The sequence below is a fragment of the Phyllobates terribilis genome, unplaced genomic scaffold, assembly GCF_046119375.1.
Source record: "Phyllobates terribilis strain yellow unplaced genomic scaffold, ASM4611937v1 Scaffold_4__5_contigs__length_816908805, whole genome shotgun sequence".
Taxonomy (NCBI): Eukaryota; Metazoa; Chordata; class Amphibia; order Anura; family Dendrobatidae; genus Phyllobates; species Phyllobates terribilis.
In genome coordinates, this window is record NW_027362764.1 from 749127547 (window position 1) to 749154354 (window position 26808).

The 26808-nt window shown below is 42.9% G+C and overlaps 1 protein-coding gene across 3 annotated transcripts in view; it reads left to right on the forward strand.

The window, feature by feature from the left end:
- FER1L6 (fer-1 like family member 6) overlaps window positions 1-26808 on the forward strand; it is a 217004-nt gene that overhangs the window by 43114 nt on the left and 147082 nt on the right. The window contains exons 1-7 of one of the 3 annotated variants that reach the window (XM_073679861.1): window positions 3624-3769; window positions 8462-8624; window positions 10984-11066; window positions 12825-12954; window positions 14554-14608; window positions 14710-14841; window positions 25952-26014. In XM_073679861.1, coding sequence (XP_073535962.1) covers window positions 8611-8624; window positions 10984-11066; window positions 12825-12954; window positions 14554-14608; window positions 14710-14841; window positions 25952-26014 — 477 coding nt within the window. In that variant the 5' untranslated portion in view covers window positions 3624-3769; window positions 8462-8610. Of the gene's footprint in view, window positions 1-3599; window positions 3770-8461; window positions 8625-10983; window positions 11067-12824; window positions 12955-14553; window positions 14609-14709; window positions 14842-25951; window positions 26015-26808 lie in introns of those variants that run through there. The other 2 variants (XM_073679860.1, XM_073679859.1) reach the window with 2 other exon arrangements.

A 26808-nucleotide genomic window follows, 5' to 3' on the forward strand; every position in this document is an offset into this window, starting at 1 on the left:
CTTATTAAAAAACAAATGGAATGACAAAAAAAAATTAATATCTTCACCTTTTTCCCAACTTTATTAACCTTAATGACTTTATAAATATAGACGAGTGTATATATTGTTTTACCCTTTATATTGTTTTACACTTTCTCCAGTTCCCTCCTTCTATAACATCATTCCTGTGCACACAGTATACTGAGCATTGTGCCAAGAACCACTTGATGGAGCCGCACGGTTCTCACATTAAGACACTCCACCTTCATTTATCAGCATTGAGTGAGAACACCCATTTCACAAACACTAAACACTCCGCATTACCAGAGCGATACGAGCCATCAGCTTACTAAGGCTATGTGCCCACGTTGCATTTATGAAGCAGAAAATTTCTGCTGCATAAATGCAAGTCCTCTCCCGGAAAAACGCATGCGGAATTCCGCACGCGTTTATCGCGCATTTTTCGCGCGTTTATCACGCGTTTTCCACATGCGGAATTGCCTTGCGTTTTTTATGCATTGGACAAAGGCAATTCCGCTTGCGGAAACGCAAAATTAAATGACATGCTGCGGATTTTTGAACGTGGCATAAACGCTGCGGAAAAATCCGCAGCATGTGCATAGAACTTGCGGAATCCCATTGGGGAACATGGGGTGCGGATATACATGTGTTTTTCAAGCGTTTACGCTGCGGAAATTCCGCAGCATATACGCTTGAAAAATGCTACGTGGGCACACAGCCTAAAGGTCCACAGTGTGCTTTCCCGGAGATGGTTTTAAGAGCTACTGTCTCACTCATAATTACTTTTTTATGACCTTATGTCCCCAGTTGATAGGAGAATTATACAGGGTGGCATCTATTACCGAGCTCTTCTATTAGGCACCATACATTGCAACTACAGATGTACATGAACATGATTGCTTTACATTTTCTTCCTCTTAGATAAAATCCTTTATTTCTCAGTCCTACCACATTTCCATATGCTGTGAGTGGAATAGAAGGAGTTCTCTTCAATGCCAAGACAAGTTTAGTAAGATAAGTCCCCAAAAAGTGCCCCTATAGTGTCTGCAATAATTATCTACTTACCCTGACAGCCACAGTAATAGCCAAAATGCATCCAAAACACTGCCAGACTCAACACCCCATAATAATGTCACAGTGTCCCCATAACAGTTACTGTGCCACCATAACATAATAATAACAGCCATAGTGCCCAATAACATGATTGTGCCTGCCATAGTGCTACCCTAACAGTATCATCCTCAACTCCCCATAACAACATCACAGTGTCCCCATATAGTTACAGTCAGTGCCCAATAATATGATTGTGCCAGCCATAGTGCTCCCATAACAGTATCATCCTCAGTGCCCCATAACAACGTCTGTATCCCCATAAAGTTAGTCAGAGAGCCCAATAACATGATTGTGACAACCATAGTTCTCCCATAACAATATCAGCCTCAACACCCCATAACAGCATCAGTGTCCCATATAGTTACAGTCACTGTGCCCAATAACATGATTGTACCAGCAATAATGCTCCCATAACAGTATGAACCTCAACGCCCCATAACAACGTCACAGTGTCCCCATATAGTTACAGTCACGATGCCCAATAACATGATTGTACCAGCAATAATGCTCCCATAACAGTATCAACCTCAACGCCCCATAACAACATCACAGTGTCCCTATATAGTTACAGTCACGATGCCCAATAACATGATTGTGCCAGCCATAGTGCTCCTCTAAAAATATTGGCCTCAACGCCCCATGACAACTTCAGTGTCCCCATATAGTTACAGACAGAGTGTCCAATAACATGATTGTGCCAGCCATAGTGCTGCTATAACAATACTGGCCTCAATGCCCCATAACAATGTCACAATGTCCCCATATAGTTACAGCCACGATGTCCAATAACATGATTGTGCCAGCCATAGTTCTCCCATAACAATATCAGCCTCAATGCCCCATAACAATTTTAGACACAGAGACCCCATAACAATGCATCCATAATCGTGCCTTCCTCAGTGCCCAATGTCCCCTACATGTCTCCATTATAGTCACAGTTCCCTCATAGTTTTAATCATAGTACACTCGTAACAGTGTCAGTCTTTAAGGGTTATTCCCTTAAGAGAGGAGTTAACTTACTAGTTTTTGAGGTTCTTACTGCTGGGACCTCCATTGATCCCAAAAATGGGTCTCTAGAACACGGTAGCCAGGCTCTGCATTGCCCCGTCAGAGGGTCACATGCTCAGACTTTGCTCTGTGAAACTGTTGGAGAAAGCAGTATTTTGCTTTAGTCCAACTGACTATGAATAGAGTAGAGGTCGACCTTGCCCACCTCTGATCCACGCAAGATGGGGCTCTGCAGAGTCCGGTTCCTGGGTTCCAGAGCCCCTCTCTTGGTATCGTTAGACCCCCAGTGATCATTAGTTATTCCCTACCATGAGGATTGGGAAAAACGTACTATATTAGGAATAATCCTTTAAACCCAGCACTGTTATGGAAGCACTTTGGGTTTCCATGCTATGGAAATACTATGACTATTACTATGGGGGCACTCTATTTAGGACACTTTAATAGGGGATAAATGACTATTGAAAAACTGTAGCAAGTTCAGAGAAGGATGGTGAGTATGTCCTACAAGGAATGGTTAGAGGATCTGGGAATGTTTAGCTTACAAAAGAGAAGTCTGAGAGGAGACTTAATAGCTGTCTGCAAATATCTCAAGGGATGTCACAGTGTAGAGGGATCATCCTTATTCTCATTTGTACATGGAAACACGAGAAGCAATGGGATGAAACTGAAAGGGAGAAGATACAGATTAGATATTAGAAAAACATTTTTGACAGTGAGGGAGATCAATGAGTGGAAGAGGCGGCTACGAGAGGTGGTGAGTTCTCCTTCAATGGAAGTCTTCAATCAGAGGCTGGACAGACATCAGTCTGAGATGGTTTAGTGAATTCTGCGTTGAGCAGGGGGTTGGACATGAGGACCCTGGAGGTCCCCTTAAAATATAACATTCTATCATTCTATGATTTCATCTTGGGAATAACCCTTTAAATCCTACATAAAAATGCCAGACACAGTGTCCTCACAACTGTGCCACCCATAGGGCATCCATTACAGTGCCCGCCTCAGTGCTCGATAATGTCAGCCACAGTGCCCTCATTACAGTCACAGTTTCCTCTAAGATCAATGCAAGAAAGAAAGAACGTGGGGGACGTTACCTGATAGCCACATCTTTCAGTATGGCACTGGTTCCTGGAACCCAGTGGGGTCCAAAAGGTCCCATTGGCCTAAAAACCTATGATAGTTGAAGACCCTGTTGAGATTTTGCACTGGGTCTCACAAGCTTCAAGTTACGCCACTGTTAAAGGAGCCCCCTCTTTTATCACGATAATCCCGCCTGATGTGTTTTGGGAGAGCCATATGGTGTGGCACCAACGATAGTGCCTATGGCTCCATCCTACAGAACCATGATTATTCAGTGAATGGTAGTCACATTCTATATGTATTTCTTTGGAATAGACTCTATTTTACAATTAACAAGAAGTCGTACGCCTTTTTATGGGATGTACAGAAAATCACCACAAGGGAAGGGACTGTTTACACTGCTAGGACCTGGTTTCAGTGTTTGCATACTGTACCTGATAAGCCACATCTGACAGGATCTACCTACAGTCTCCTGCTGAGACCAGGCAGTAAGGAAAGTTCTGAAATTAATGGACCTTTCCTATTAATCTACCATGGACTCGGCAGAGAGCAGCCCACATACCCATAGGTAAGTCCTATATAGCCAAGACACCCATGTCCATGTATTCAGTCCCTATTGCTAATATATAGAAACATAAATGTTAAAAAAGGGACTATGGTGGCTCAATGTTTATTGCCATAGAATACTGGGGACCAGGGTGCAAATCCAGCCGCAGCAATGATCTCCATTGGGTTTGTATGTTCTTCTGTATGCTTTTCCTCCTTTTTATCAGGTTTAATTCCACACTCCAAAAATATCCTGTTGCTATAATTGGGTCTGTACGAAATTACACTGTGACCCCCGTGGGGGCAACGATTTATATAAATGATGTATTTATGTGTACAATATGGCGGCTTTATCTTTATAGTAAATATCTAAAGTTGGATGTCGTTTTCTCTAACTAGCTACAAATATTTCATCTGATTCATTTCATGATATGGAAGATCAAGATATTTTTTTTTTTTACTGGTAAAAAAATTTTTTCTAAATTAACTTTTTGCCTTCACACTTCTGTAGGTTTTGGCAACATTGAAGTTTTTGGGAGGCAGAATCCACTTTAGGAAATGCTGCTTTTTTTTAGCTTGTTCACATGTAGCGTTTTTTATTAATTTATTATTATTTTTTTCCTGCATGTTTTCTGCAGGTGCATTTTTGCTATTTGTTTAGGCTTTTTCTGCTTTATGTGTTTTTTGAGAAGATTTGAAGGAGAGTTTTTTTTATTTAATGCAGTTTTTTAGTACAGAAAAGTTTTAATTTTGCACTAAATAAACACATAATTAAGGCTATGTTCACACGTTGCGTTTTTTCTGTGTGTTTTTTTCCCGCAGGCAAAAGCTACTATTGGCAGTAAAGATATTGCTTAAAAAAAGCAGGTTTTGCTGCATTTTTGCTGCGTTTTTTTTGCTGCATTTTTTCAGGTACATTTGTCTTTTGTGCAGGCTGATACAGTTTAGTGTCTGTTGTTCCTGAGTTTTCTGCACCAAAAATGCAGCAAAATCTGATACATGCGTTTTTGCTGCATTTTTGCACTTACTCATTGTTTTCTATGTATGAAAAAACACTGAATGAAGTGACATGCTGCAGTTTCTAAGAACGCAGCCGTTTTCCAATCCAGTCAGGAAAAAAAAAGCAATGTGTGTGCATGAGATTTCTGAAATCTCATAGCTTTTGCTGGTACTGTAAAATGCAGCTTTAATTTGCATAAAAAAAAGCAACAAAAACACAAACATGTGAACATAGCCTAACTTTTTTACGTTAGTTTTTTTTTCCAGGAGCAAAAACACCCCCCCAAAAACAACCCAGCACGGTTCAACAGCGTCTCGACGCAAAGGGGGCACAAGTTTCATGAAATTACATGCACTTTGCTTGGGCAGTAAGGCTATGTTCACACATGTTGTGTTTTTCAGCATTTTTTGCTGCAGATTTTTATGCAAATTTTCAGCTGTGTTTTGCAGTACCTACAAAGTCTATGAGAAACCAGAATTCTCTGTTCACACATGTTTTTTTTTGCTGCGTATTTTGTGTCTTTGTTGGGTTTTTGGAAAATAGAGCATGTCCCTTCTTTCAGCGTTTTTCAGCTTTTTTTCACCCATAGGAAGTAATGGGTGGTGAAAAAAACGCTGAAAAAAACGCATTAAAAACGCACCAAAATTTGCATCATTTTGATGGCAAAATAGAATGGGGTTCTTTTTTTTAACAGACCTTTATGTACATGCATAAAAAGAGACAAAGGGACAGTGAAATAAAAAGCTGAAAAACGCAACAAAACCTGCGTTTTTTGACGCAGCTGATTTCCTGCCAGAGATCAGGTTTTGCTGCAGATTTGTGATGCTGAAAAACCCAACATGTGTGAACATAGCCTTAAATGCAGTTAATTTTTTGCTAAAACAAAAACGCAGTGGGAAAAATTGCTGCATTTCCGCTACATGGGAGACTTTTTTATTTTCCTGAAGTGTTTTTTTTCCATGGTGAGGTTTTCAAACCCTTGTTGAAAACAAATTCAGAAAAAGCACATTGTGTAAACAGCCAAGTGGCTTTTCCATTGAAATGAATAAGAAAAGTTTTCAAAATGCAAGTGAAGTGTTTTTTTTATTTTATTTGGATTTTAGAAGGGTGAAGGGTGAAAAGTTTTTTTTCAAAACTGATTTTATTATAGATTTATTCAACTTTGAAGTGACTTTGAGGGTCCATATATTGTAAAATCCCCCAAAGTGATACCATCTTAAAAACTGCACCCCTCATAGTATGCAAAACTGCTGTCGGGATCTTTGTTAACCCTTCAGATGCCTTGCAGAAATTAACATAAAGTGGAATAAATTAAATTTTTTTCCCACCAAAATATTGCTAACATCCTTGACATGTAAGAGGCGACCATAACCTGTGTTTGTGGGGTGGCAATTGGGTTAAAGTAGGGAACCCCCTACCTCTGTTAACCATTGAAATGCCGCTGTCGCTATCGATCGCAGCATTTAAGCTGTTAAATGGCCACGATCGGTGCTAATATCAATCGTGGCCGATACCAGTGGAAGCTTGCTAAGAACTCATCTGACACTTACTGCATTTTTGCTTGTTGAATGGGGTGGGGGGCACTATTTTATCATTCCTGAGGTCAGTAACAAGGCGTATTGGCGGTCATTGAGGGGTTAAATAATGGGATTACCAATTGAAATGATAATCTTTTGTCTGGCACAAGTCACTACTTGTACTTATCAGCATGGAGTGCTTTTTTGACTTAGTATTTTTTTTATGTTCAGAGCAATATGGCTGCCCTAATAATCAAAAAGAAAAAAAATAAAGATGTGATGAGAGAGGGAGAAAATTTTCCAGTTCCAAAGTTCGGGTTCCCATTGTTTTCAATGGGGTTCAGGTTCAGGTTCAAGTTCAGGTGCAGTTCTGGTTTGGACTAAAGTTCTGGTCAGGTACCAGAACCCGAACTTCCACGAGTCCGCTCATCCTTACTAGTAATGTCTTATGGACATTACTATTTTATTAATACTCAGCTGGGGAATAATGGGAACACTTGGTATAGCGTGAGAACTTGGACCTCTTCTGTGGATCTAGGACACCTGAGTTACCCAAGAATACTATTTACTGGGTAGATGCCCTTTTACTAATGCATTACTTAACATAAACCTTTCTTGCTGCATTTTCTGCACTTGAATATCCATTAAGGCAGATAAGTAATAATGAGTATCTATAAGACGCATATGCCGGCCCTTAATAATGATACAGATGGGCATCTGTGCTAGCCAGGCACAGATGGTATCATCAGTTGATTGGCCTGTACAAGTACAATCAATTAACCATACTTAGTTCTTATCCGGGGCCAAATGTTTTGACAGATCCTTCCAAATGCCTCTGCCGGGTCATCCAGGGGCAGACACAATGCGGTGCTTCTGTAATTGATCATAGGACTTATCAGAATCGCTTACGTGCTTGGCACGACGAGAGGCGAAATGTATCTGCGCTGGAAGGCAAGCAAAATATTAACTATTCTATAGGTTGCCAATACGTAAAGGAAACTCATTTTCAGACTTAAAAAAACGGTCCTCTCTGGTGATAAGGGAGCGTGGGCTGCTTGGGTACATTCGTTACTCGATCAAGTAGCACCATGCTCGAGTCCTCTCCCTGCATGTTTTGCACCTCTTAGACAGCAAATGAACATCCAGGGATTGCCCGCCATACACGGTTATGCTGTAGCAATGTTGGCTACTGGAATTACTGTGATTGGCAGGTCGCATTGCACCATCGGGTCTTATATAAGACCCGGTGATGCAATGCTCGGCACATGCTCCTCTGGAAGTAGTTCAGGGAGAGTTGTTATAGGAGGGAGAGTTTATTTTAGAGCAGGCATATAGGTTGTGTTTAATATTGCTATTGCAGTGCTTGTATAGCGCTGCTGCACCATTAAAAGAAAAATCCTTTTCAGGGCTGCATACTTTCCTTTCTCTAGCAAAACCGCTGTTACCTGCATTCAGTGTAGTGATAGCTGGTTGCGGAGGTATAGTTTTGGATTAGAGGCATATAGGCTGTGTTTAATATTTCTATTGCAGTACTTGTATACCGCTGTTGCATCATTAAAAGAAAAGTCCTTTTCAGGGCTGCATATTTTTCTTTTCCTTATTAATAATTGAAATTTTGCAGGCATATATAATATAACTACTTTTAAATGTGCAAGGCGTGCGGTAAGGGGCGGGGAAGTGGACATGCTGCTGATGGTGCACGCAGAGCCCGAAGCTGTGAGTCAGGTGAAATTGCCTACGGTGGGAGCACAACAAGCACGCTCATCCACGAGACCTAACTTCCTGTCCCAGTTTGCATGGGGGCGTGGGACACCATTCTTGAAGCCAGAACAGTGCAAACAGGTGGTGGGTTGGATGGCAGATAATGCTTCTAGTATGAGAATTGCGGGCCCTAGTTCCATCAGGGTTTCCTCCACCAGTTCCTGCACCCACCTCCTCCTCAGCCTTCATCTCCAAATTGTCATCTCGGAGCATGTCGTCCATATCAGTCGCAAGCTGGAAGCACTGCAGCACTGCCTTGGTGAAGCGGCAACAGGCTCTGCCGAAACTAATTTGTTTACGTGACAAACAGCACACCGCCTTCCACAATGGGAAAAATGGACTGATTATTCTGATCAGAAATTGATCAGAGTGTCATCAGTTTTTCTTGTATGTGGAGAGAAAAAAAAAAGTTTCTCCACTTTCTCCTTCCTGATAGTCCGTGAAAATCCAAGTGCAAGTGTCATCCGAGTTCGGTCTGATTCGTTCCACGGACACATAGACTTGCCTTGCCACTTTGGACCAAAATCGGACACCTCCAATTTATTCCTCGGACCGTGGAAAAAAATCGGACATGTTTACAGTCTCATGGAATATCACAGGTACGAGTTCTCTCCGTGAAAACCATGGAGAAAATCAGTTGTGTGCGCGAGCCCTAATAGCGTTACAATGCTGTCTGGCCGCCTTACAGAAAGCGCAGTTACTGGGAGGAAGTTAACTTTTTTCTTCCTAGGAGTCGCCAGCTTTCAGTCATAGAGGCGTGAACGGAGAGGATACAGTCACCGCTCAGTACCCCGCTCTTTGATTGACAGCTCACCACACAAGAGCGTTGGAGAACCAGCTGTCAATCAAAGTGCTTACAGCATTGGAATGTTCCAACATTGGAACACTATTAACCAGCAGATTAACCCTATATCTGTAGGTTAGTAACGTTTTTGGGGACATGTCAGGCTCATTTTATGCTTTTCATACAACTTAGATGGTTGTTGGCTGAATGATAGTTAGATTGGTAGCTATCATGGCCATCTCTCCATCATATACTGATGAGTTTCCTGTAAAATTGGCCCTTGTGTGTGTGAAATATGGGAACGGTGACAATCTCTGTACATCGTTGCCGCATATGATGGTGCTATATACAGTGGCATGTAAAAGTTTGGGCACCCCTGGTCAAAATTACTGTTATTGTAAACAGTTAAGCAACTTAACAAAGAAATTATCTCTAAAAGGCCTAAAGTTAAAGATGACACATTTCCTTTGTATTTTAGGCAAATAAAAATTATATATTTTTATCTTTTCCATTTTAAAAATTATAAAAAGGAAAATGGGCACATGCAAAAGTTTGGGCATCCTGCATGGTTAGTACCTAGTAGCATCCCCTTTTGAAAATACCACAGCTTGTAAATGCTTTTTGTAGCCAGCCAAGAGTCTTTCAATTCTTCTTTGAGGGATTTTCATCCATTCTGCCTTGGAAAATTCTTCCAGTTCTGTGAGATTCTTGGTCATCTTGCATTCTCTGCTATTTTGAGGTCTAGCCACAGATTTTCAATGATGTTCAGATCAGGGGACTGTGAGGGCAATTGTAAAACCTTCAGCTTGCTCCTTTTGAGGTCGTCTATTGTGGATTTTGATGTGTGTTAAGATCATTATCCATTTGTTGAAGCCATCCTCTTTTCAACTGCAGCTTTATTACAGATGGTGTTATGTTTGCATCCAGAATTTGTTAAAATGGCATCGAATCCATTCTTTGCTCTACCCGTGAAATGTTCCCCGTGCCATTGGCTGCAACACAACCCCAAAGCATGATTGATCCACCCCTGTGCTTAATGGTTACTAAGATGTTCTTTTCCTAAAATTCTGTGCTTTTTTTCTCCACATATACCTTTTGATCATTGTGGCCAAAGAGTTCTATTTTAACCTCATTGGTCCACAGGACTTGTTTCTAAAATGCATCTGGCTTGTTTAGATGTTCTTTTGCATAGTTCTAATGCTGAATTTATGGTGAGGACGCAGGAGACGTTTTCTTCTGATGTCTCTTCCATGAAGGCCATATTTGTGCAGGTGTCTCTGAACAGTAGAGCAATGTACCACAATTCCAGAGTCTGCTAAATCTTTCTGAAGATCTTTTGCAGTCAAGAGGGGGATCTTAATTGCCTCTTTAGCAATCCTACAAGCAGCTCTCACTGAAATTTTGCTTGGTCTTCCAGACCTAATCTTGACCTCCACTGCTCCTGTTAACTACCATTTCTTAATTACATTTTGAAGTGAGGAAAGGGCAACTTAAAATGCTTAGCTATCGTCTTATAGCCTTCTCCTGCTTTGTGGGCCTCCACGATTTTCATTTTCAGAGTACTGGGCAACTGCTTAGCAGCACCCAAAGCTGCAGTTTTTTGGCACAAGGTTAGAAGAGGCTGGGTTTTTATAAAGCTGGGAAATTTGCATCACCGGCCTTTCCTAACGATGATAATGAATGAGCCATAATCCTAACAGACTAATTAAAGTCTGAAACCTTGGTCAAAGTTATCTGAGAACACAAATCTCCAAGGGTGCTCAAACTTTTGCATCAGTCCACTTTCCTTTTTGTAATTTTTAAAATGTAAAAAATAACAAAATAGATATATTTTTGCCAAAAAATATAAAGGAAATGTGTCATCTTTAACTTTAGGCCTTTTAGAGGTCATTTCATCTTCAACTTGCTTAACTGTTCACAATAACAGTATTTTTTTTACCAGGGGTGCCCAAACATTTACATGCCACTGTAAGTGATAAGGGATATATTTACAGAATGGATATAATAGGAGATTACTATTATTTTATTAGTTAGACTGTTTTTCTACTTTATAATTCAAAGTTGCTCCGAGCTAAAAGAAAGTTTAAAATGTAAAAGAAAGGGTTAATAATGCAAACTGCACAATACAACATCATCATTGCCTTTCATACGTCTCTCCCTCCCTCTCTCTGCAGGAAGGGTCTGTTCTCTGGGCTGCACTTGAAGAAAAAAAAGAAGAGTGACAAAGGATTGACATTTGCAAACAAGGGCGCACTAGGTAAGGCCTAGTAATCAAACACAGAAAAACTCACAATAGACCCAGATCAAGATTGTGCCTCCGTTTTATTTCCTCCAGAGAAATTCAATCACTGCTGAGAATTTCACAGGAGATTAAATGTAATAACACAGGAGTTTCCCTATAATCCTCCCATTCATTCCTTCTCAGTTACATAGTATTGTCTGTGAAAATGCACAGTACAAAAAATGATCAGTTTATAGCGCCACCAAGTGGTTGGTCAAGTCATACTCTAAACCCTGCATACTGTGACAGTAATAATTACAGAGGGATAGCACACTAGGAGTTCTTTGTTCACTTAACTTGTGACTGTGCCTCCTACTGAAAATCAGCCCCATCTTTTATTGTAAAAACAACATGTCATTTGCCATAAATATGTAATTTTGTTACCTGGTGTAAATGCCGCTGTTCTCCTGAATCCGGTATGTTTTTCTCTTCTTCCTGCGCCGCCTCTCCATTCCTGAGATATGGCCTCCTCTTCCCTGTATGTAAATCTAGTGTTGTTAGCCAAGTGGGCGTAATCTTCAACTCTTCTTTGTGGCCATCTACATGAAGACCACTTAAAAAGCCCAAAAGACTACAACACAAAAAGAGAGGAACAGAGAATAGCAACAACACAGTTTGTTTCTATGTGTTAGTACAGGTATAAGCTTTCACGGCTCACCCTCTCGAATACCTCATACATGTACATACACTCCTTCTGTAAGGTCTGGGATTGGCAATCCTCTGGTAGCTGAACCTCATGACAGTCAATGCTGGAGTCCTTTCTTCTCAGCTTCTCACATTGCTGTTCTCAGATAATGCTGTAATTTATGGTAACAGACTGTGATCCTGGTTCCTACTGTCACAAGTTACAAAACCACAAAAATATTTTGCAAGAAGTGTAGAAAAAAAGTGTTCAAAGATATGATTAATTTTTAATTTGTGTTGAAGGAAGGCAACTTCTGAGGTCACCGTTGATCGGGAATATGTCAAAATGGTGGCACATTTCCCTGCAGTATGTCAGATCCAGATACAAACTTTGCAGAAAACTGCAACACAGATCCATTCAAGTAAATGGGACTGTGTAGTTCACTGTACAATTGGTGATCAGAACCCCCAAAAATGCACCTGTTCCCAATAACTTACTGGCTTCCATAATGGAGCCATGGCTATGACAGAGTTATAGTCCAAAATAACAATGAGATCATCCGAAATTTTTAGAAACAGTCCTGTAAAATTAAAAAGTCTTCCATTCTGAAATGGTTTAACCAGTTCAAGACGTGGCCATTTACCCCTATTCCTGAATGAGTTTTTTCATACATACAGTTTAAAGAGCTGTAAAGATTGTTCTCATATTCAAATAATTTTTGCATCTTTAAACCGTCTCTGCCTTTTCAATATGGAGCTCGCATGTGTCTGACAGCCGTATGCCTGATCTCAAAGCTGCACGATCTTGTGCAGCTGCTATACTCTGCAATGACATTTTAAAACATCAGTGCAGAGTAAAATGTGGACCGCTCAGGAATTTATAATCTATGGGCAAAAGTGGTAAAGTAAACTCCACCCAAAAGTGTGCAATGCTGTCCAGTTTTGGTGGAACCTAGGGCAGTACCTAAACGTCTCTATTTTACCAAAACAAACTCTATGCTGATTGACCCCACTGACTTTATTGGAGTCCGTCTCTGCCCAGGTTTTTTAATTTTTTTTTACTATATCTTATATTAACATGTTTTATTGTGTGTTTTTCCATGTGATCAGGTAGACTTGATGATACAGACAGCACACATGGCGACGTTCCTGGGAGCAGTCTGGGCGGCAGCAATGAGAGTCTACTCACTGACCTCTCACTCTCCAGTACTTCTCTGTCTTCCGCCATGCAAAGGAAAAGGTATGTATGATTTTCCCAAGCATCATTGTTTTGCACATATGCTCTAAAAATCAAATTGAAACCCCATTTTGTACAGTATATACTCCAATGTAGCAAAGAAAGTAGAACCACAAAACATAAGAACACATATATTGTAAAAGTAAAAAGTGATGAAAAACCAACAATTTCTTGTGGGATTCCTCAAAAGGGTTATCCCTTCATACCTCTACTCCACCCCACCCCCCCACCCCCAACAAAAAGATATGCCTTATCCATTGGATAGGGGATAACTTGTTGATCACTGGGGTCTGATGGCTGAGACTCGCAGTAATCAAAAGAATGGGGCTCCAGAACACTGGCCCCAATGGAGTGGAGATCCAAGTGAACGATCTCTACCTCCTTCATTGTCTATGGGACTGTTGGAGAAAGCTGAATTCTGTACTCTGTTTCAGCTGGCCGCCCCATGCGAACCTTCGCTTCATTCAGGATGAGATTCCTGAGCCCTGTTCTTGGAAATGCTGAGGGCCACATTAGTCTAAACCCCAGCGACAACAAGTTTTATCTTATCCTATGGATAGGGTATAACTTGTTTTTTGGAACCAACCCTTTAAGTCCAAAATTGTTTTAATTCTACACTCCCCCGATTTATCAATTGAATCTTTGTAAGTTGTTTCTCTGCTTTGTCTCTCTGTTTTTCGCTGATAGACTTAGTGCCAAATTCATCAAAATGATGCACAATTTTTTTAATGAATTTGGCGCAAATAATAAGATACACCATTTTGCACCTCTTTAGAGTAAAATGTTGCATGATCCTTTCCGTAAGCGTTAAAATGTTGCATGTTAATCTTCAACTGGGCAACAAAGAGGTACAGATTTCTTATTCCACTAGGGTACTGAAGTTCCATTGTGCAAACATTTTCTGATAATTAAAAAAGTCACAAACAATGAATTAGCTAGAAAAAAAATGAAAATCACACCCACATTTGTTGAGAAAACCCCAAAAGATGGCGAGGACTAAAAAAGACTTGTGTGTAAATGGCACAAATGCAATAAGGAACTTGGCACAAATATAAAATTGCATCAAATAGAATTTTTTTTTTTTTACAAAAAAAGGTGTAAAAGAATAAAGAATCGGAGCCCTTAGACTTGAAAAGCACTCATTGGGTGACCACTGTGTCTATAGTCCTCAACATTGCTAATTTGTTGCGCTTCTGAGCTTGACACCTCAGTATACTTTGAAATTTTTCACTGAGAAAGACCTGACTGATGCAGTATAACTACCTTGTGTCTTGTTTCTGTGTGCAGACTAGCCATGGTGTATGACCTGTGACATGAAACGGTCTACAACAACCTCACCATTGTGGAAGAGTTTGACTGATCCTTACCCAGTTTTAAATGTCGAAACAGCTGTTTCTGTTTCAGTTAATGACTAATGTGTTTTGTTAATTGATACAGATAAACTATTAACACTTTTATTTTGGAAAGCTTCTTACTTTGCAGCATTTTTTCTTCTCCTGCCTAAAACTTTAGCACAGTACTGTATATTTTTATGTAAATATGTATATATATATATACATGTATAATGTTTCTATAATGATTGCTATCTGGTTAATTCCTTAGAGCCAAGCTAGAATCCAAGATTCACGACGGAGAAACGAGAATTCAAACCTATCAGGTAAGTTCCCCCAGGAAATCCTAAATTCAGGACACCAGTTACAGAGATGGGCCTACATGGGCTAATTGGTACATAATTGTGTGGCCGTGTACCCCCTGTAGATTGCCATAACCATAACAGAAGCCCGGCAACTGATTGGAGAAAACATTGACCCTGTGGTGATCATTGAGATCGGGGATGAAAAGAAACAAACCACTGTCAAAGAAGGAACAAATGCCCCCTTTTACAATGAGGTGAGTGCCATGTTGCCCTTCTGTTATACTAACTTGGACACTTCAGACATAACTTATACACTCGGCCTAGTTATCAAAACTGTCTAAAAGGAGAACTGACTTGGTCGCTCATAGCGACCAATTAGAGCTCAGCTTTCATTTCTTAATCAGCTTTAATAAAATGAAAGCTGCTTTCTGATTGGTTGCTATGGGCAACAGAGTTAAGGCCTAGCTGGGGGGGAGGATAATACAGTGACCAGGCCAATGCTAGGAAAATATGGTGTATCAATCAGTTTTTTACCAGAGTGGACCTGGGATTATAATTTGCTGATTTTTAGACAATATAGATCAGACTGCAATAGCCTCAATATTGCCGGCAAACCTAATCAGATATCAGGGTCCTTTGAGTGTAGGCGGTCAATGATTATCTGGGTTATGCTGAGGGTGTACTAAAAAGGGATCCTTTGTGATCTCAGGAAGCTGTGTCTCCTCACACATAATCAGGGCCGGCTCCAGGTGTAGGCCTTTGGGTGATCGAGTCACAGAGGGCTCCTCTTTCCTTTCTATTTTTCCTCCTCGCCTTCAAGAGCGATAAATTTTTTTTATATTTTGATTCATACAAATGTTAGTTTTTATCATTACCATTTTGGGGTCCAAACAACTTTCTGATCTTTGTTTATTCCACTTTTTTAGGGAGGCAAAGTGACCAAAAAACAGCAATTCTGCCAATTTTTATTTTAGAGATTTTAAAATGTTATATATTTTATATGTTATGCGCATGATGATATCAAATTTGCAATTTTTTTAAATTTTTTTTAGATTATACTTATTAGATTATATTTATGTTCCAGAAAAGGGGTGATGATTGAACATATACTGTGTGTGTATATTATATACAGTTGAAACCAGAAGTTTACATGCATATGTGTCTTTTTATACAGTGTATGTGTGGCACCCCAGGAGTCCGGTTTCCACTGTGGCATTGCCTCCCTCACAAGGGGTGATGCCATGCCTGGAAGCAAGCAGGGGTCCCCTAGTCAGGTATACTAGCATGCAACACTTTCCTGGCTCCAGACCAGCAAGGGGAGCTCCTCCCCTTAGCAACTGGAATCCGGAGGCGGGGTTAGAGTTAGTGAAAGGAGTTGAATACAGGAGAGCGAAGAGGAAAGACCTGGGGAGTGGAGCTGCACGGCAGCTCGCCCCAGAAAGGAGCGTAGAAGAACCGGACACCGGAGTCTGAGGTTGTGGGGCACTGAAGCCCCAGCAGCAAAAACTGGAGGGCAGAAGACTGCAGGTTTCCTGGCCCCATCAGACGCCCGGAGGCTCCGCAGCACATAGGGCCCAGCACCACCACGTGGGAGCGACACTCCAGGAAGGCCCGAGCTGCCTGCCATACGGGTGAGCGCAAAGACGTTTTACTCAGGGACGAGGGCCGCAGCATAGCTACAAGCATCAGGGCCAAAGAGGTAGCGCAAAAGGGAAGGCCTACAACTTCACCTGGCGAGGTGGATTCCCAACTTGCTTCCAGGCGGCCCGGACCTCTACTACGAGCTAGTACACGTGCCCCAGTCTGCCTAATAACCCCAAGTTAAGCTAAGAGGAAGCTGCCATTAAGTTGTGGACTGGTCATTATCTGCGCCATCACCTGCACTATACTGCACAGCAACATCTATAACATCACCACTTCCTGCCCTGGAGCTAAGCTCTGCCTGTGGAGAGCTGAACCAACTCTGCTGCGTCACCATCAGCTCCAGAGGATCTGCCCCACAGCGGCGGCTCCATATAGCCGCATACCACAGGTGGCGTCACGAACATTAAACTATAAAAACTATAATCCCCTTTTATTGACCGCCCTTGGTCACGGACCGGGTCACTGCCACTGTGACATCCCCTGCACCGACCGGCCCGCCACCGAGTACCCCACGGCCCAGGGGGCGCGTCATATGTTTTTCTCAATATCTAACATGAAATCAGAATAAACCTTTTCTTTTTTAGGTCAATTAGGATTACCATAATTTTTAATATTTGCCAAATGCCAGAATAATGAGAGACAGAGAATGTTTAAAGGCATTTTTATTACTTACTGCAAAGTTAAAAGTTTCCATATATTTCATTAGTATTTGGTACCATTTCCCTTAAATGAATGACTTGGGTCAAACATTTGGGATATCCTACCACAAGCTTCTCACAATAGTTGGTCGGAATTTGGGCCCATTCCTCCTGACAAAACTGGTGTAACTGATCCAGGTTTGTAGGTCGCCTAGCTAGCACCTGCCTTTTCAACTTTGCCCATAAATTTTCAATAGGATTGAGATCAGGGCTTTGTGATGGCCACTGCAAAACAGTGACTTTATTATCCTTAAGCCACTTTGTTACCATTTTGGCTGTTTGCTTCGGGTCATTGTACATTTGGAAGACACATTTCTGCCCAAGCTTTAACTTCCTGGCTGATGTTTTGAGATGTTGCTTCAGTATTGTCACATAATCTTCTTTTCTCATGATGCCATCTATTTTGTGAAGTGCAACAGTCCCTCTTGCAGCAAAACAATCCCACAACATGATGTTTCCACCCCCGTGTTTCACAGTTGGGATGGTGTTCTTAGACTTTCAAGCTTCTCCCTTTTTTCTCCAAACGTAATGATGGTCATTATTGTCACGCTGTCTCTGTATACTGGAGGTAGGGGGCCTAAGCTGACCCTAAGCTGGGGCCCTGACTAATCCCTCAACCTGGAGGTACTGTTAAAGGTACAGAGGTCCAGGCCGCCAGCGTAACCCCTACCTCCTGAGGATCCCTGCACCTAAGTAATCTAGTCCTGAGAAGGACCCCGATCACAACAAAAGGGGACAAGTAATAATATGCCCACACACAGTACTTAGACGAACGAGACAGTACAAGGGAAAAACCAAAACCACCTTGCATACAAAAACTACACAACTACAACAGAGGGAACACCAACGGGAAAGGAGATAAATGATAAAGTGAGGAAGGGAAAAAACTCTCCGAATACACTTATCTCTGAAACTCCAAATACCACGATCCGCTCTGTTAGTCTGCATGAAATGCTTTCACCAACACTTCCCTAACAGACCAGCAGGCATTTGAAGGAGTCTCACTACAGCAGCATTGATTGCAGCTGGGCGAGGCTGGACCTCGTCTAGCACAGAGAGAGAGAGAATTAACTCCCTCACTGCCGAAAAACACAAAGCACCAAAAAGTCAGCTGCGAGAAGTCAGGCTGTGTAATCGTGACGATCTTCGTGGCAACACACCCGTGACAGTACCCCCCCTTCTACGAGGGGCCTCCGGACCCTCAGGGCCAGGTTTATCCGGGTGAGTCGTGTGGAAGGCCCGAACTAATCGGTCTGCGTTAATATCCAACGCAGGAACCCACATCCTCTCCTCAGGACCATACCCTTTCCAATGAACCAGGTACTGAAGGGACCGGCGATTAAAGCGTGAATCGATGACCCTCGATACCTGGAACTCCAAGTTACCATTGACCACCACTGGAGGCGGAGGTAAAGGTGACGGTACCACCGGCGCCACATACCTCTTAAGCAACGATCTGTGGAACACGTTGTGAATTTTAAACGTAGGGGGGAGGTCAAGACGGAATGCCACCGGATTAATTATAGAACTGATTCTGTACGGCCCGATGAACCTGGGACCCAGTTTCCAGGAGGGAACCTTAAGTTTTATATTCCTGGTAGACAACCATACCCGATCGTTCACACTTAGGTCCGGACCAGACACTCTCCTCCTATCAGCCATACGTTTGTATCGGTTCCCCATAGTATTCAGATTCTTCAGTACCCCTCTCCATACTGAAGCGAGTGATGAGGAAAATCGTTCCTCCTCAGGAACCCCCGAAGAGCCCCCCCTACTGAAAGTACAAAACTGGGGGTGAAAACCATATGCCCCAAAAAACGGGGACTTACCAGTGGACTCGCTCCGCCTATTATTAAGAGCAAACTCTGCCAGAGGTAAGAAAGAAGCCCAGTCCTCCTGGTTCTCTGACACAAAACACCGGAGATATGTCTCCAAGCTCTGGTTCATTCGTTCCGTCTGACCATTGGTCTGAGGATGAAAAGCCGATGAGAACGACAAATGCATCCCCCGCCGTGCACAAAACGCCTTCCAGAACTTGGACACAAACTGAGACCCCCGATCAGACACCACCTCGGAGGGTACCCCGTGAAGCCTCACAATCTCCCCAATGAACACCTGCGCAAGAGTTTTAGCATTAGGGAGAGCAGGAAGAGCGATAAAATGTGCCATCTTGCTGAACCTGTCCACTACAACGAGTATGACCGTTTTACCCGAAGATGGAGGGAGGTCCGTAATAAAGTCCATAGACAGATGAGTCCAAGGACGCTCCGGGATCTTCAAAGGTAAGAGGGCCCCAGACGGACGGGTATGTGAGGTCTTAGAGCGCGCACAAACCCCACAGGACGCGACAAAAGTTACCACCTCCTTATGTAAGTTAGGCCACCAAAACCGACGCTAGAGGAGATCCACAGTTGCTTTACTCCCCGGGTGTCCTGCAAAAACTGAATTATGGTGTGCCTCGATCACCTTTTGTCGCAACTGATCTGGAACAAACAGTCTCCCCGGAGGTCCAACAGGGGCGTCCCCCTGAGCCTCCAATACCTCCTCCTCCAGCTCAGAGCATACTGCCGAAACCACCACCCCCTCCTGAAGGATAGGAATCGGGTCGTCCGTATTCCCGGCCCCAGGGAAACTACGAGATAAGGCATCCGCCTTTACATTTTTTGACCCAGGACGATATGTAACGACAAAATTAAACCTGGTAAAAAACAATGACCACCTAGCTTGTCTGGGATTCAGACGTTTCGCGGACTCCAGATATAGCAGGTTCTTGTGATCGGTGATGACGGTGACCGGATGGACTGCCCCCTCCAAAAAATGGCGCCACTCCTCAAAAGCTAACTTAATGGCCAAGAGTTCCCTATTGCCGACATCGTAATTCCTCTCAGCGGACGACAATTTTTTAGAGAAAAAGGCGCACGGATGCCACTTACCAGGGGACGAACCTTGTGACAATACTGCTCCCACCCCTACCTCGGAAGCGTCTACCTCTACAATGAATGGCTGTGACGCATCAGGTTGAATGAGTATGGGTGCCGAGGCAAAACATTTTTTCAAGGAGGAGAATGCTTGACAAGCCTTGTCAGACCACCTAGAAAAATCCGTCCCCTTTTTAGTCATGTCTGTGAGAGGCTTAACCATGGACGAGAAATTACGAATGAACTTCCGGTAATAATTAGCAAACCCCAGGAAACGTTGTAGTGCCTTAAGATTCTCTGGCCGATCCCACTCAAGAACTGCCCGCACTTTCCCAGGGTCCATACGAAAACCGGACACTGAAACCAGGAAGCCTAAAAACTGGAGTTCCTGTACGGCGAACACACACTTTTCCCATTTGGCATACAGTTTATTATCCCGCAAGATCTGTAACACCTGCCTAACGTGCTCCTGATGAGACACCAGATCCGGCGAGTAAATTAAGATATCATCCAGATATATGACAACAAACTGTCCCACCAGGCGGCGAAAAATGTCATTAACAAAGTGTTGGAACACCGCCGGGGCATTAGTCAGACCGAATGGCATGACAAGGTTCTCATAATGCCCCTCCGGAGTGTTAAACGCCGTCTTCCACTCATCCCCCTCCTTCATCCTAATCAGATTGTACGCCCCCCTGAGATCCAACTTAGAGAACCATTTGGCGCCCACGATCTGATTAAAGAGATCGGGAATAAGTGGGAGCGGATACGGATCTCGGACCGTAATCCGATTAAGTTCACGGAAATCCAGGCAAGGGCGTAGGCCTCCATCTTTCTTCTTAACAAAGAAGAACCCCGCAGCCACCGGTGAAGATGAAGGTCTAATATGCCCCTTAGCCAGACTTTCTGAAATATAATCCTTCATGGCCTGCCTCTCAGGACCAGAAAGGTTATACAACCTAGCTTTAGGTAACTTGGCCTCAGGGAGCAGTTTTACAGAACAGTCATACTCGCGATGAGGAGGTAGTTCCTGACACCCTTTCTCCGAGAATACATCCTCAAAGTCCGCCAGAAATGGAGGTAAGACCCAAGGAGTAACCGCACCGATGACCGTGTTCATGCAGTTTTTATTACAGAATTTACTCCAATGGCTTATCTCTCTGGTTTGCCAATTAATAACCGGGTTATGCTTAGTTAACCAAGGAAGGCCCAACACTATAGGAGTGGGAAGACCCTCCAACACGTAGCAAGACAACAGTTCTTTATGTATCGCCCCCACTTGAAGTTTTACGTCATGCACAGCTTGCAAAAAACTTCCCTGACCGAGAGGCCTGGCATCGATCGAGAATATGGGGATGGGTTTAGCCAACTCACTCAATCGCATACCTTGAACCCGGGCAAACCGAGCATCAACCAGATTAGCCCCGGCCCCACTATCCAGAAGAACAGATATCCTCTCAGTTCTCGTACCCACCACCACCTCCGCCGGTACGAGAAACTGAGACGAACCTAGGGACGAAATACCTACTCCCAGATTGCCGTCCGCCACACAACCTGGGATCAACAGTTTTCCGACGACTCTTCACTCTGCAAGGGACGGGATGGACACCCCCCAATAAAATGTCCCTTTCTCCCGCAGAAGAAACACCTTCCTGTCTTATGGCGCACCACCGGTCCCCTCCCCCGAAATGATGTCCCTCCTAATTGCATAGGCTCCTCTGGACTGACCAGGGGAACCACCATATGAGGGGACCTTGTAGGAGGTGGAGTCATCACAGGGGGTAGAGTTATCCCGCACCTCTCCCGAAGCCGTCTGTCAACGCGAATAGCAAGGGCCATAGCGGCTTCCAGTGACGCGGGAGAGTCATACTGTGCCAACACATCCTGTAATTTGTCGGATAAACCTTGACAAAACTGGCTCCTAAGAGCCGGGTCATTCCACTGGGTGTCCGTGGCCCACCTACGGAACTCCGAACAGAATTCCTCCGCCGGACGATCTCCCTGCTGGATCCTACGTAACTTAGACTCAGCAAGGGAGATCCGATCTGGGTCATCATATACGAGTCCCAGAGCAGCGAAAAACCTATCCACTGACTGGAGAGCCGGGGAGCCCGGGGGAAGAGAGAACGCCCAAGATTGTGGGTCCCCTTGTAGGAGCGAGATGACAATTCCCACCCTTTGTTCTTCACTCCCCGATGACCGAGGCCGCAGCCGAAAGTACAACTTGCATGCCTCCCGGAAAACAAAAAACTTGTCCCGCCCCCCAGTGAACCTGTCAGGGAGAGCTACTTTAGGTTCTGGTCCGGCTTGCTCCTGAGGATACAAAACCTTGGACCTAACGTCCGCCAGCTCCATGGACAAACTCTGCAACTGCCGAGCTAGACCGGCTACTGGATCCATGGTAGCTGGAGAAAAACTAAGTGGTCGGTGAAAATGTCACGCTGTCTCTGTATACTGGAGGTAGGGGGCCTAAGCTGACCCTAAGCTGGGGCCCTGACTAATCCCTCAACCTGGAGGTACTGTTAAAGGTACAGAGGTCCAGGCCGCCAGCGTAACCCCTACCTCCTGAGGATCCCTGCACCTAAGTAATCTAGTCCTGAGAAGGACCCCGATCACAACAAAAGGGGACAAGTAATAATATGCCCACACACAGTACTTAGACGAACGAGACAGTACAAGGGAAAAACCAAAACCACCTTGCATACAAAAACTACACAACTACAACAGAGGGAACACCAACGGGAAAGGAGATAAATGATAAAGCGAGGAAGGGAAAAAACTCTCCGAATACACTTATCTCTGAAACTCCAAATACCACGATCCGCTCTGTTAGTCTGCATGAAATGCTTTCACCAACACTTCCCTAACAGACCAGCAGGCATTTGAAGGAGTCTCACTACAGCAGCATTGATTGCAGCTGGGCGAGGCTGGACCTCGTCTAGCACAGAGAGAGAGAGAATTAACTCCCTCACTGCCGAAAAACACAAAGCACCAAAAAGTCAGCTGCGAGAAGTCAGGCTGTGTAATCGTGACGATCTTCGTGGCGACACACCCGTGACAATTATGCCCAGATAGTTCAATATTAGTTTCATCAGACCACAGGACATGCCTCCAAAAATTAAGGTCTTTGTTCCTGTGTGCATTTGCAAACATTAATCTGGCTTTTTATGTTTATCTTGGAGTAATGGCTTCTTCTTGGCAGAGTGGCCTTTCAACCCCTGTTGATACAGTACTCGTTTCACTGTGGTTCTTGACAGAATCTTACCAGCTTCCACCATCATCTTCACAAGGTCTTTTGCTTTTGTCCTTGGGTTAATATGCACATGTCGGACCAAAGCACATTCATCTCTGGGACACAGAACCCGTCTCCTTCCTCAGCGGTATGGTGGCTGGACATTCCCATCTTGTTTGCACTTGCGTATAATTATTTGTACAGATGAACGAGGCACCTTTAAGTATCTTGAAATTGTACCAAAGGATGAGCCAGACTTGTGCAAGTCCACAATTCTCTTCTTGATATATTGGCTGATTTCTTTAGACTTTCCCATGATGCTACACAAAGAAGCAGTGTGTTTCAGATGTGCATTTAAATACATCCACAGGTGTGTCTCTAAATAATTCAGATGTTGCCAAAAAACCTATTAGAAGCTTCCAAACACATTACATCATCATATGGGCAGCCCAGAATTGTTTAAAGACATAGTAATCTTAGTGTATGTAAACTTTTGACTTTGCAGTAAATTATAAAAAAGCCTTAAAACATTCTCTCTCTCGCTATTCTGGCACTTGGCAAATATTAAAAATTATGGTAATCCTAATTGAGCTAAAACGGGAAAGATTTATTCTGATTTCATTTCAGATATTGAGAAAAACATGCAGATGTGTCTTTTTATATAGTGTATGGAAACTTCTGGTTTCAACTGTATATATATATATATATATATATATATATATATATATATATATACATACAGTATAATATATTTATTTATGTATATTTATATACATGTTTATATATATGTACTGTATATATATAAATATATATATATTTTTAGATTTCTAAGGGGCCCTGAAACGGTGATCAGATGTACAATACACTGCAATATTGTAATATTGCGGTGTATTGGAAAACTTAGGCTGGGCTTTATAAATGTACAAACATGGTAGACACGGGGGCCTTTACATTACAAGGTCCCTGGCTTGCATGACTACCAATCAGCACCTGATTTTCAACCTCTTAAATGTCGCTATTCCAATTGACAGTGGCATCTAAGCGGTTATACTGCTGGGATCGGAGATAGCTCTGATCCCAGCAGTAGACTCAGGTGCTGGCTGTGCAACACAGCCAACACTGAGTAGTATAGATGTGAGCCCGCTCCATACATGCAGCGTGTATAAGGCCAAGTGGGCAAGTTGAACATATGGCAACCAGGCACTTGCTTAGGTCCGCTGAGTGCTGGTGTGGACCCTGCCTGTAATGTTGCAAATGTTATACACCGCGTGCAGAATTATTAGGCAAATGAGTATTTTGATCACTTCGATACTTTTTATACATGTCGTCCTACTCCAAGCTGCATAGGCTTGAGAGCCAACTACCAATTAAGTAAATCTGTTGATGTGCATCTCTGTAATGAGGAGGGGTGTTGACTAATGACATCAACACCCTATATAAGGTGTGCTTAATTATTAGGCAACTTCCTTTCCTTTGGCAAAATGGGTCAGAAGAGAGATTTGACGGGCTCTGAAAAGTCCAATGTCTTGCAGAGGGATGCAGCAGTCTTTAAATTTCCAAACTTTTGAAGCGTGATCACCGAACAATCAAGCGTTTCATGGCAAATAGCCAACAGGGTCGCAAGAAGCGTGTTGGCCAAAAATGGCGCAAAATAACTGCCCATGAATTTAGGAAAATCAAGCGTGAAGCAGCCAAGATGCCATTCACCACCAGTTTTGCCATATTTCAGAGCTGCAACGTTACTGGAGTATCAAAAAGCACAAGGTGTGCGATACTCAGGGACATGGCCAAGGTAAGGAAGGCAGAAAAACGACCACCTTTGAACAAGAAACATAAGGTAAAACGTCAAGAATGGGACAAGAAATATCTTAAGACTGATTTTTCAAAGGTTTTATGGACTGATGAAATGAGAGTGACTCTTGATGGGCCAGAGGCTGGATCAATAAAAGGCAGAGAGCTCCACTCCGACTCCAGCAAGGTGGAGGTGGGGTACTGTTTTGGGCTGGTATCATTAAAGATGAACTTGTGGGACCTTTTCGGGTTGAGGATGGAGTGAAGCTCAACTCCCAGACCTACTGCCAGTTTCTGGAAGACCACTTCTTCAAGCAGTGGTACAGGAAGAAGTCGGTATCGTTCAAGAAAAACATAATTTTCATGCAGGACAATGCTCTATCACATGCATCCAACTACTCCACAGCGTGGCTGGCCAGTGAAGGTCTAAAAGACGAAAAAATAATGACATGGGCCCCTTGTTCACCTGATCTGAACCCCATAGAGAACCTGTGGTCCATCATAAAATGTGAGATCTACAGGGAGGGAAAACAGTACACCTCTGGGAACAGTGTCTGGGAGGCTGTGGTGGCTGCTGCACGCAATGTTGATCAAAAACAGATCAAGCAACAGACAGAATCTATGGATGGAGGCTGTTCAGTGTCATCATAAAGAAAGGTGGCTATATTCATCACTCATTTTTTTGGTTTTTGCTTTTGCATGTCAGAAATGTTTATTTCTAAATTTTGTGCACTCATATTGGTTTACCTGGTGAAAATAAACAAGTGAAATTGGATTATATTTGGTTTTTATTAAGTTGCCTAATAATTCTGAACAGTAATAGATGCCTGCACAAACAGATATCCTCCTAAGATAGCCGAATCTAAAAACCCCACTCAAACTTCCAAAAATATTAAGCTTGGATATTTATGAGTCTTTTGGGTTGATTGAGAACATAGTTGTTGATCAATAATAAAAATAATCCTCTAAAATACAACTTGCCTAATAATTCTGCACACAGTGTAATGTACCTTACACATTATAAACATATGTCATAAACCTTGTTCCTTTTCTGAATCATTCATCCTTACTTTTTTTCCAGTACTTTGTCTTCGACTTTGTTGGGCCACAAGAACAACTTTTTGACAAAATTATACAATTATCTGTAAGTATCACCAGATTAAATACTCTTTACTACCAGTGTTTAAAGAAAAAACTTCAACAAGGAGTCATAAAGTCGATATTGGGTACTTTGCTGGCCTTCTACCACATCGTTTAAGTAAAAAAAACGAAAAATAATTACCTAGCATGCCATCTTTGCGGGAGAGTGGTGGTCAATGGGCTTTATCAATGACGTAAGGCCTTAGTGAAGTGCAAGTGATCAATATGGCCCAACTTTCTGGTGTCAAAAGCTTTACATTTTGGCACAGGCCATGCAAAAAATATTTTACACCATTTTCACACCCATTCACACCCCTTTCGTAAGTAGGCATAGTTGGGAACGGGGAAGGAACTAAGGCATCACTAAGTGGCCAACAAATCTATTTTTTAGTCATTTAAAAAAAAATAAAAAAGTCTTCTACTTAATGTATGATTAACAAAAGATCCCAGTCTCAATCAAAGTACTGACAGCTTCGGCACGCCCCTGCACCAGACCGGATGACTGAGCTGTCACTCAAACTACTGACAGCTTGAGCACGCCCCTGCACCAGACCGGATGACTGAGCTGTCACTCAAACTACTGACAGCTTCAGCACGCCCCTGCACCAGACCGGATGACTGAGCTGTCACTCAAACTACTGACAGCTTGAGCACGCCCCTGCACCAGACCGGATGACTGAGCTGTCACTCAAACTACTGACAGCTTCAGCACGCCCCTGCACCAGACCGGATGACTGAGCTGTCACTCAAACTACTGACAGCTTCAGCACGCCCCTGCACCAGACAGTAAATACATCC